Raw genomic sequence first — 12,494 nt, 5'->3', positions numbered from 1 at the left:
GAACATGGTTTTGAGAAACAAATGACCCAAAGAAAGGGAGAAGTCATGTATATACTTACCCGTAGTGCCTGAGGGCTGCTCTGTTACTATTTACTACATGTCATCTGTACTTTGCACTTCACCAATTACGTCAGATAAACATGGTTATTGTACCCGCATTCCTGTGTGCTAGTATATTACAAAGCCTATTGCTCATATGCCACAAGAAAGCAAAGGTCAGTTATTTCCTTTACAACCTAAACAACGTTAGAAACGGAGAGTAGTATCCAACTTCCACTTAAGGAAGTGTTTTTGTTCCATAATGTCGATGTAATCATCATATGTGTAGGTGTTGTTTTGGCCTTTGTCATCACTAACCAGGTCAGTGTACTCAAATACCAAGATTGACACCTTAACCCTGTTGTGTGGTCCAGAAACTTTTCCCAGGTCAGCCACAAGTCACCAAAGTGAAACCATAAGAGGTGCACAGCACAGCCTGGCGTGCAGCTGAGACTGGGAGATTTTAGAGATGCAAACATTTGAAACACAACCTTGTGACATGTTATCATATTAATGCACTGAAGAGTGGGGTTTGAATATGTTGACTTGACCTGGATTTTACGACAGTACCTTCGCACAGAAAGAGAAAGAGGAAAAGAATAGAAAAAAAAAGTGAATCACGCACTGACACATCAGGAATGTGAATGGACTCACATTGAACGGGGTCAAAACACTATCAAAATCTATCAGTTCGATTTGGTTTATAGTAGTAGCTGACAAATCACATTGTAAAATCTATTTAGGGGAAGGATGTGAATGACTCATTTTCACTTAAAGGTCTATGTTTATCACGCCCTCGTTTTCTCATTGGTTGTGAGTGGTGTTCCTCTTTCTCTATGAGAGTAGTGTGAATAGTAGGAGGGCCATTCCCCTACGTGAAGAGTTATCTATCTTTGTTTTCCTTCAGTCACTCAGGAAAGTACCAGCCCGACCTGCCTCCTGTCCTGGACAGCTACAGAGGAACACAGAGCAGAACACAGACATAAAGACATCCTCGTCGGATACAGACGCAACACACACACAGCAGTGTTCTGAGGTTTCACAGCAGAGGAAGCCAAGAGGACAAACACACACAGCGGCTCCATCTCTCGCTCTTCCTGCACGCCCTCTGCTGCATCTCAGGGGACTGAGGTTGCTCTACCCGTGCCCCCCCCACGGCCGGACGTTGCAGATTGATGATGCCGCAGCAGTCAATGGATCGCTGTGAGGTTTCAGAGAACTACCACAATCATAGCCCGGGGGCCCAGGGGAGCCAGCGGCGCCTGGTCAGTGGACTCCTTCTCTGGGTTGGTCTCCTCACCGTCAGCCACGTGGTCTCCATCACCCTACTCGTCATCACCAGGCCACACGCACTGGTAAGACTGCTAACCTGCATAGACACACACTTACACACTCTCTGGTGTGTGTTAACTATGTAATGCTGTTGCTAGTTTTTTATTTTAAAAAAGAGTCCCTGACCATCACAACTTAGGGAGGGACATAGTTAGTGATATCAAGTTGAATTAAATCTGATATATGTATTGTAGCTCACTTTCTGTAAAACTAAGATGAGATCTTGAAGTTGGATCAATGTGTGTCAATAGAGAGGTGTATTGTAGCTGTGGTAACACCGGCCTGTTGCACCTGTTGAGTACGAGCCTCTGAAGTGGTTTCAGTAGCATCACAGCTGGTGGGGGAAACGCATCACTATGTGTGGTTTAGTACTGGTGACATCAGAACCCTGTTCTCCAATATGAAAGGGCTGGGTGTGTGCTACTGAATGATCACTGTGTATATCATATTAATACTGTTTCATAAAGCCTAGAGTAGAGCTGAATACAAATGTCTTTCTCAGGCAAAATGTTGTTACTTACAAGTTACTGATAGGACAATCATCATGATATTTCTCATCTCCCTCCCCCAGCCTCTGCCAGAAATAGTTTCAGCTCCAAAACCTACAGCAGACTCATCTCTGGTAAGCTAACCACAAGACGGGTTTAAACATGTTTCCAACCTCTAAACAAGTTTTAACATGTCCCATGCAAAAGTTTGGTTCATTTTTGCCCCCTCCAAGACAGAAAGTATTCATAACATCATCATATACATGATTATATATATCATATACATCATCATATATCATATCATCATCATATACATGGCCTGCCAATAGGATATATAATAGACCAGGGTTTCCTAAAACTCAGTCCTGGGGTCTCCCTGGGGTACACGTTTTGGTTTTTGCCCTAGTACTACATAGCTGTTTCAAATAATCAAGGCTTGATTATTTGAATAAACTGTGGTGTTAGGGAAAAAACCAAAACGTGTACCTGTGGGAGGACCCCGGACCAAGTTTTGGAAACGCGCCAATAGATCATTTTGAATGCATCTTGGAAGGGACCTGAGCCTAGGCTAGGCCATACCTCGTCAGTCTCGATTTCTCTGTCTGACTTATCATCCTCCAGGCTCTCAGACAGTAGAGGGCTCAACCACCAGCCTCATCGCACTGCAGGGGAAGGTGACATGTCATAACATCACATCCACATGCAGGGAAATGCCACTGTGCAGATTGTCCTTCTCTGAAATCAGATTTCAATCTCTGTTTTTCGATCATGAACGTGTGGCATACTCCATTAGTAAGTGTTAATGGAGGCAACTAGTTGAAATTAATTCCTAAATGTGATAGGCATGCAACATCTAGCCCAAATCCAGACATCTTTATTATTATTTAATGTATCAATAAGCCGGGTCTCAGGGAATTCCATAGAGCTTGTGAGGAATCTCCCGACCCGTTGTCGTACATGTTTTAGCAGCATGTTTCCCGTGTTGGATGGTATCCGTAATCGTTTCTGATGGAAACGTTGTCGTACATGTTTTAGCAGCATGTTTCCCGTGTTGGATGTTATCTGTAATCGTTTCTGATGGAAACGTTGTCGTACATGTTTTAGCAGCATGTTTCCCGTGTTGGATGTTATCTGTAATCGTTTCTGATGATGGAAGCAGCATGTTTCCGTGTTGATGGTATCCGTCGTTTCTGATGTTTTAGCAGCATGTTTCCCGTGTTGGATGGTATCCGTAATCGTTTCTGATGGAAACGTTGTGGTACATGTTTTAGCAGCATGTTTCCCGTGTTGGATGTTATCCGTAATCGTTTCTGATGGAAACGTTGTCGTACATGTTTTAGCAGCATGTTTCCCGTGTTGGATGGTATCCGTAATTGTTTCTGATGGATACGTTGTCGTACATGTTTTAGCAGCATGTTTCCCGTGTTGCATGGTATCCGTAATCGTTTCTGATGGAAACGTTGTCGTACATGTTTTAGCAGCATGTTTCCCGTGTTGGATGTTATCCGTAATCGTTTCTGATGGAAACGTTGTCGTACATGTTTTAGCAGCATGTTTCCCGTGTTGGATGGTATCCGTAATTGTTTCTGATGGATACGTTGTGGTACATGTTTTAGCAGCATGTTTCCCGTGTTGGATGGTATCCGTAATCGTTTCTGATGGAAACGTTGTCGTACATGTTTTAGCAGCATGTTTCCCGTGTTGGATGGTATCCGTAATCGTTTCTGATGGAAACGTTGTGGTACATGTTTTAGCAGCATGTTTCCCGTGTTGGATGGTATCCGTAATCGTTTGATGGAAACGTTGTGGTACATGTTTTAGCAGCATGTTTCCCGTGTTGGATGGTATCCGTAATCGTTTTGATGGAACGTTGTGGTACATGTTTTAGCAGCATGTTTCCCGTGTTGGATGGTATCCGTAATCGTTTCTGATGGATACGTTGTGGTACATGTTTTAGCAGCATGTTTCCGTGTTGGATGGTATCCGTAATCGTTTCTGATGGAAACGTTGTGGTACATGTTTTAGCAGCATGTTTCCCGTGTTGGATGGTATCCGTAATCGTTTCTGATGGAAACGTTGTGGTACATGTTTTAGCAGCATGTTTCCCGTGTTGGATGGTATCCGTAATCGTTTCTGATGGATACGTTGTGGTACATGTTTTAGCAGCATGTTTCCCGTGTTGGATGGTATCCGTAATTGTTTCTGATGGATACGTTGTGGTACATGTTTTAGCAGCATGTTTCCCGTGTTGGATGGTATCCGTAATCGTTTCTGATGGAAACGTTGTGGTACATGTTTTAGCAGCATGTTTCCCGTGTTGGATGGTATCCGTAATCGTTTCTGATGGAAACGTTGTGGTACATGTTTTAGCAGCATGTTTCCCGTGTTGGATGGTATCCGTAATCGTTTCTGATGGAAACGTTGTGGTACATGTTTTAGCAGCATGTTTCCCGTGTTGGATGGTATCCGTAATCGTTTCTGATGGATACGTTGTGGTACATGTTTTAGCAGCATGTTTCCAGTGTTGGATGGTATCCGTAATTGTTTCTGATGGATACGTTGTGGTACATGTTTCAGCAGCATGTTTCCCGTGTTGGATGGTATCCGTAATCGTTTGATGGAAACGTTGTGGTACATGTTTTAGCAGCATGTTTCCCGTGTTGGATGGTATCCGTAATCGTTTGATGGAAACGTTGTGGTACATGTTTTAGCAGCATGTTTCCCGTGTTGGATGGTATCCGTAATCGTTTCTGATGGAAACGTTGTGGTACATGTTTTAGCAGCATGTTTCCCGTGTTGGATGGTATCCGTAATCGTTTCTGATGGATACGTTGTGGTACATGTTTTAGCAGCATGTTTCCCGTGTTGGATGGTATCCGTAATCGTTTCTGATGGAAACGTTGTGGTACATGTTTTAGCAGCATGTTTCCCGTGTTGGATGGTATCCGTAATTGTTTCTGATGGAAACGTTGTGGTACATGTTTTAGCAGCATGTTTCCCGTGTTGGATGGTATCCGTAATAGTTTCTGATGGAAACGTTGTCGTACATGTTTCAGCAGCATGTTTCCCGTGTTGGATGGTATCCGTAATCGTTTCTGATGGAAACGTTGTGGTACATGTTTTAGCAGCATGTTTCCCGTGTTGGATGGTATCCGTAATCGTTTCTGATGGAAACGTTGTGGTACATGTTTTAGCAGCATGTTTCCCGTGTTGGATGGTATCCGTAATCGTTTCTGATGGAAACGTTGTGGTACATGTTTTAGCAGCATGTTTCCCGTGTTGGATGGTATCCGTAATCGTTTCTGATGGAAACGTTATTGTTTGTGTCACTGAGCAGTGCACAAGAAAGTATTATATCCATTCGTTTGATGCTAACCTCATCCCCTCCAATGTAATTAAAAGATGGATTCCCCAACTGAGCACTCACATGGTACACTCTCGCTTCTAGACAGGTAAAGAGAATGTCAGCAATCAGACAATAAAATGACACTTAAGGCCCCAAAAGGTTAGGGCCAGCTCTGACTGTGTGTGTGGATATGGATGTGGGTATGCAGACCTGCGAGCCACTGCAGCCCATCATGATGAGGTCAGATAGTGTGTGGCCCCCTTCCCCATCAAAGTTGCACATCCCTGCCCTATATGGAACATTACTGTTAAAATAACTGTGCTTACTGTTATACCTGTATAAGTGACAGCAAACTCTGTAGGGATATGTAACATCTAGACATAAGTAATATAATAACTACAGGTTCTACCATGCCCACTGAAGGAAAACAGTAGAAAGGCAGATATCTTTTTTTAAGTTGTTAAGCTTGGAGGTTTAGGTTTGCTTGTTGGACACTATAAATAAACAGTAAATATTTCACTGAAATAGAAAACGCACAACAGAATAAACAATCACCTTAATGGAGGTCTGAGTCACTATACTGGTTGCTCTCCCAATGCCTCTCCAAACACAGCCAACTAAAAAATAAATCCACTATTGCAGTGGCAGCACAGAACAATAGAACATTTTTAATATTGTCACATACAGTACCAGTCAAAGGTTTGGACACACCTACTCAGGGTTTATTGTTTATTTAGTCTATTTTCCACATTGTAGTGAAGACATCAAAACTATGAAATAACACATATGGAATCTTGCAGTAACCAAAAAAGTGTTAAACAAATTAAAATATATTTTCGATTTGAGATTCTTCAAAGTAGCCACCCTTTGCCTTGATGACAGCTTTGCACACTCTTGGCATTCACTCATCCAGCTTCATGAGGTAGTCACCTGGAATGTATTTCCATTAAAAGGTGTGCCTTGTTAAAAGTGAATTTGTGGATTTTTTTTCCTTCTTGATGCGTTTGAGCCAATCAGTTGTGTTGTGACAAGGTATGGAAGATATACAGAAGATGGTATTTTACCAAATAGCACTAAGTCCATATTATGGCAAGAACAGCTCAAATGAGCAAAGATAAATGACAGTCCATCATTACTTTAGGACATAAAGGTCAGTCAATGTGGAACATTTCAAGAACTTTAAGCGTTTCTTAAAGTGCAATCGCAAAAACCATCAAGCGCTATGATGAAACTGTCTCTCATGAGGACCGCCACAGGAATGGAAGACCCAGAGTTACCTCTGCTGCAGAGGATAAGTTCATTAGAGTTACCAGCCTCAGAAATTGCTGCCCAAATAAATGCTTCACAGAGTTCAAATAGCAGACACATGAACTTTTCAGAGGAGACTGTGTAAATAGGGTCTTCATTTATCAAATTGCTGCAAAGAAACCACTACTAAAGGACACCAATAATAAGAAGAGATTTGCTTGTGCCAAGAAACACGAGCAATGGACATTAGAATGGTGGAAATCTTCCCTTCAGTCTGATGACTCCAAATTTGAGATGTTTGGTTCCAACTGCCATGTATTTTTGAGATGCAGAGTAGGTGAAAGGATGATCTCTACATGTGTTGTTCCCACCATGAAGCATGGAGGAGGAGGTGTGATGGTGTTGGGGTGCTTTGCTGGTGACAGTGATTGATTTAGAATTCAAGGCACACTTAACCTGCATAGCTACCACAGCATTACATCCCATCTGATTTGCGCTTAGTGGGACTAGAATTTGTTTTTCAACAGGACAATGACCCAACACACCTCCAGGCTGTGTAAGGACCATTTGACCAAGAAAGAGAGTGATGGAGTGCTGCATCAGATGACCTGGCCTCCACAATCATCCAACCTCAACCCATTCGAGATGGTTTAGGATGAGGTTTTTTTAAACCTTTATTTAACTAGGCTAGTCAGTTAAGAACAAAATCTTATTTTCAATGACAGCCTAGGAACAGTGGGTTAACTGCCTGTTCAGGGGCAGAACGACAGATTTGTACCTTGTCAGCTCAGGGGTTTGAACTTGCAACCTTCCGATTACTAGTCCAACTCTCTAACCACTAGGCTACGTGACTACACAGAGTAAAGTAAAAGCAGCCAACAAGTGCTCAGCATATGTGGGAACTCCTTGGAAAAGCATTCTAGGTGAAGCTGGTTGAGAGAATGCCAAGAGTGTGCAACCTTGTCATCAAGGCAAAGGGTGGCTACTTTGAAGAATCTCAAATATTAAATATATTTTGATATGTTTAACACTTTTTTGGTTATTACATGAATCCACATATTCCATGTTTTATAGTGTTGATGTCTTCACCATTATTCAACTATATAGAAAATAGTCAACCCTTGAATGAGTAGGTGTGTCCAAACTTTTGACTGGTACTGTATCAGCATTGATACAGATAATGTAACAAACATACCTTCAGAGCACATTTGACCTCACCCCAAACTCTTCTTCAAAAAGTCAGCATGGTTCTCAAAATGGTTGCCCTCATAAACATTAATGTGCTCAGAACCAATACAGTACAACATCTCCAAATTCTCTTCAGGGACAAAAAGCACTCTTGAACAAATACCAAAAATGGTGGATAAATTAGGATAGTTCAGTTAAAAATAAATCAAATATCTTACAATCAATCAAAAAAGAAATTCATTAAACAAAATCAACCTGCTTTTCTGTAAAAAAAAAAAAAAATCCAATCAGGTCCCCATACAGGCTATAAAGACCCCTGTGAGGGCGGGACATTTACTAGCGACAATAGTCCTTGCAGTGCTTCTGCCAGGAAGTCTTGGAGCCCCAAAAACATATCGGCTGCAGATATAATGACGTCCATCTTCTTGGACTTCTTAGACACTTTGTCACTGTGGCTATAAATGCCACAAAATCCACTTTCTTCACAATGAGTGTATCCAGATCACTCAATTGACTTAAAACACTAGCAACTGGTTGGAATGCATCCACCTCCATATCTTCAACACTGTGGCCTCTTGCTCCTTCAACTCTCTTCACTGCCTCCACATAAGAGATCTGCTGCCAGCCCTGATTCTTGGCACCTCAACCTCTTTCACCCTAACAGGGCACTCAAGGAAGTCCAGAGAATGATCCCCACCACAGTTGCAACATTTTACATTGACAGATTCTTCAATACTATACTTCTCCCATCTGCAAAGATTTGACACATAACCATATCCTTTACAAATTCCACACTGTAATGGTTTGACACAAATGCTCTCACCACGTACCTCACATACTGTATCCAATCTTCACATATTCAGGTAGAGTCTCCTCAAACAACAATAATATCGATAGGCTTTTCTCCTTCTTTCCATTTACCATATGGGTCAGGTGACGTGCACTGACCACTCCTGGGATTTTCTCCTTCCTTCCATTTACCATATGGGTCAGGTGACGTGCACTGACCACTCCTGGGATTTTCTCCTTCCTTCCATTTACCATATGGGTCAGGTGACGTGCACTGACCACTCCTGGGATTTTCTCCTTCCTTCCATTTACCATATGGGTCAGGTGACGTGCACTGACCACTCCTGGGATTTTCTCCTTCCATTTACCATATGGGTCAGGTGACGTGCACTGACCACTCCTGGGATTTTCTGACTAAGGTACTCATGCACAGACTCCAGCTATAACTCCTTTGGCAGGCATTTATTCTGTTCTTCATCAACACAAACAAGGCCACTTCTAGTCACCTTGATTGAATCCACCTTTCCCACTGCTTTCTTCACATATGACTAATATTACTAATGGACATTACTAATGGATTTCCCAAATTAATCTCTACTAATATTACTAATGGACATTACTAATGGATTTCCCAAATTAATCTCTACTAATATTACTAATGGACATTACTAATGGATTTCCCAAATTAATCTCTACTAATATTACTAATGGACATTACTAATGGATTTCCCAAATGAATCTCCTTGTCCAAAAAAACAGTCCAATAAGACATGCATTATTGGACAGGTCGTTGTCTTCTACTACAACTTTTGCTAGTTTTGTTCTATTCTTTGATTTCACCATTTTCTATTCATTGTCACGCACTTCACTTGCCACACTTTCAGGTTCAAGCACAGTCGCCATTTCCTCCACTCAAGCCATTTACTATTGACACCACTGCAATGACAGCTTAGACTAGTCTAGTCTGGTCTACTTTGTTAATTGACTTGACTAATTGGCTTCTATACCTTCCTGCCTGCGCTTCCCTAAATAGGGTCCCCAGGGAAACATAGACAACAGCTGTAGTTCGTACCCTGTCACAGATAAAAAGGATAGTTTGAAGATCATACTTTGTTCCAGGGTTGGGGTTAATTATATTTAAATTCCAGTCAATTCAGGAAGTACACTGAAATTCAAATTCCAGTTCCAATTATCTTCAGTGCTTTTCAATGAAAATTACTTTTGAATTGACTGGAATTGAAATGGAATTGACCACAATCCTTCTTTGTTTTACTGTTAGGATTTGATTCGTGTTGCTTGGATGCCTACCATTACTAAAATGAGTAGAGAGATCAGTGACTAATGACGAGTTATTTCTGTCTCCACAGAGCCTACCCCTGGAGTCACAAAGAGTGCCATGGCAAATGCTCACCTTTGAACCCACAAGTATAGATGGTGAGAGTTCTTAGAAGGTTCAGTCTCTTTGAATTTTTAGATACAGTCACAATTCATTTATATTCCAATTCTCGTCAGATTATTGATGCCAGTTTTCAATGTATCATCCACAGATAATGATGCCTCGGTGGTGAGAAGTGGGATCAAGTGGAAGACTCAGTCCAAGGGAAATAATTTTGTCTCCCTAAAGGGCGGATCCCTGACCATCAACCAGGATGGTTGTTACTTCCTGTATCTTCAGGTGACTCTGGAGACACCAGAGGTGTCTGGACAGCACATAGTGAGAGTGAACAAGCCCAACAGAGTCCTGCTGGAAGTAAGGATGACCAACACCTCCCTCAGCACAGGGTTCCTGGGCAGGGCTGTGGATCTAGCAGCCTCTGACACCCTCACAGTCACTGTCTCCCCTGGTGCCAGGATCAACACCAGCTACACCGCCACATACCTGGGCATCATAGGTCCAAAATTATATCTGTAGATTCTATTGGATATAGACACTCCTGTCTTCATAGACACATGCTGGGGGCTAGAACTGGGAGTCATTTGGTAGGGGTTGATTGAATAGATCCTGGGGATCTGGAGTTAACTGGGATCAACCCATCATCCCACCATCTGTCAGAGAGATGGAGTAGTGGGGAAGATCATGTGGGAGACTCCGTATATTTGACTGAAACTGATTCAGTCCGACTCCCTGCCCATCACAGAAGATTATTCCACTCCTTTATCCTCTACCTAGCCTTCCAACTGGTTTTGAGCTGCAAGGATTTTCTTTCCAGAATTCTACAGATTGTTTATTTTTTATTTTTTATTTAACCTATATTTAACTAGGCAAGTCAGTTAAGAACACATTCTTATTTTCAATGAGGGCCAACCAAAATGCAAAAGGCCTCCTGCAGGGAAGGGGGATTAAAAATGTAATATAATAATGCATCTTGTAATTTTGTAAAAATATGTTTAAAAGTATTGGTCATCATGGGTTATGGGTTGTACTGTTACTTTAGCGTGTTTCTCTCTTGGATGAAGTAGCACTGTTTTTATCGCTCAGGATTATAGTTAGTATGTTTTTCCAGTACCGGTAAATATTGTTTTTTAAGCTATGAACGAGGGGATTGTTTTATCAAGTAATGTGCACAGGGTTGTTGAGAGAATGCACAGTATCAACATATCTTTAATGATTACTTTAATATTTGCGTACTGCTTTGTATTTAAAATATGATTTTTTAAACATATTTATGTCTTATTACAATATTATCTTATTATTATTTTCTTATTTATTTTATATATCTATTTTGAAGGACATGTTGAGTATGTTGTAGGATGAGATGTAGAGATAATCAATTAATGTATGTCACTAACCAGGTTTCCATTAAATCGTTTTATGCGAGTAAAGTACGTCAGGTAAAACATTTAATGATAGGCCTGATGGAAACAGAAAATGTTTCGGTAAACCTTCCAAATGTAGACAAAACAAAATAAGCTATACAAGGTGGGATCTTTTTGTGTCGGTAGAATTAGTTATGCGAGAAATGGCAGTGGAAACACCTTTATGCGCAAATATTGATGTAATAACCATTATATCGAAGTAAACTTGGAGTCACGCCATGATAAATGGTGTGGTTCTCCCACTACGACTCGGGAAAGCATGCAGTTCATTGCGCTTCAGATTAAATACATTACGATGAACTTCACAGGGTGGTGAATGTGCATGGTGATGCTCCTTTCCAATAAATATCAAGGGTCTTCTTCTGGTGACATGATGATCGATTCTTGGCTGACTTTTGACAAATACAAATAATATTGCTCTTATCCAATAATCGCATAATGTTGGTAGCCTACCGCACTGTATCTGCGAGCTGTTGGCTAGAGCGCATGTTCCAAGATCAGAGTGCACATTTCCTACTCCATCAGTAGAGTTGAAAATGCGATGGAAACTCATTTTCCATTCGGTAGGCTACATGGGAATTTAACGGCAGAAGTTATTGTTATCTGCACTACGTCCTCAAGCACAGCCTTTTACCCATAAAAAAGTATGTTTGATGGAAACATCCCTGGCGGGGGGATGCACATTTCGTTTTAGCAGATTTTAGAATATTAGCATGAAAATCTATCGCAAATTGGATGGAAACCGACTTTATAGCGCCAAATAAACTAGAATAAAATGTACGTTGTTACGAATTCCACAACGGAAGTTGTGAAACAGGAATGCAATCTATTATATTAAGAAAGCACTGGATTTTTTTCTCCAAACAAATAAATGAAGTACAGTATTTGACTTGTATATGGCTTTTATTTCACCTTCAACTATTGTTTGTTGAAGCCAAAATGACAGAAATGTGGACTAATTAATGACATGTTGTGAAATGATATGAACATAAAGCACTATGTTGGTGGTTTGTATGGTTCCCAATTAGAGGCCGCTGGTAATTGTTGCCTCTAATTGGGGATCATATTTAGGTAGCCCTTTTCCCATCTGTGTTTGTTGGGAAAAAGGGCATTCTGCACCACATAGTTCACGGTCGTTGTGTCTTTATTGTTTTGTGTGAGTGCATTCTGCACCCCATAGTTCACGGTCGTTGTGTCTTTATTGTTTTGTGTGAGTGCATTCTGCACCCCATAGTTCACGGTCGTTG

General features: G+C 41.2%; 1 protein-coding gene across 1 annotated transcript; it reads left to right on the top strand.

Annotated features, from left to right (window-relative positions):
• Nucleotides 1–903: 903 nt before the first annotated feature.
• Nucleotides 904–12,157, top strand: LOC124016318. The gene is made up of 4 exons (XM_046331867.1): nt 904–1,394; nt 1,943–1,993; nt 9,798–9,864; nt 9,978–12,157. Exons 1-4 carry the CDS (start codon nt 1,215–1,217, stop codon nt 10,340–10,342), a joined length of 663 nt encoding a protein of 220 aa, XP_046187823.1. The 5' UTR covers nt 904–1,214; the 3' UTR covers nt 10,343–12,157.
• Nucleotides 12,158–12,494: the final 337 nt, after the last annotated feature.

This window comes from Oncorhynchus gorbuscha, linkage group LG26, assembly GCF_021184085.1.
Source record: "Oncorhynchus gorbuscha isolate QuinsamMale2020 ecotype Even-year linkage group LG26, OgorEven_v1.0, whole genome shotgun sequence".
Classification (NCBI taxonomy): Eukaryota; Metazoa; Chordata; class Actinopteri; order Salmoniformes; family Salmonidae; genus Oncorhynchus; species Oncorhynchus gorbuscha.
The sequence above is the reverse complement of the archived record's forward strand: the minus strand, read 5'-3'. Positions and strand labels throughout refer to the sequence as shown.

Coding starts and splice junctions, on each gene's coding strand:
- LOC124016318 (XM_046331867.1), top strand. CDS start 1,215: ATGATGCCGCAGCAGTCAATGGATCGCTGTGAGGTTTCAGAGAACTAC. Junction 1,395..1,942: donor TCACCAGGCCACACGCACTG/GTAAGACTGCTA, acceptor TCCCTCCCCCAG/CCTCTGCCAGAAATAGTTTC. Junction 1,994..9,797: donor CTACAGCAGACTCATCTCTG/GTAAGCTAACCA, acceptor CTGTCTCCACAG/AGCCTACCCCTGGAGTCACA.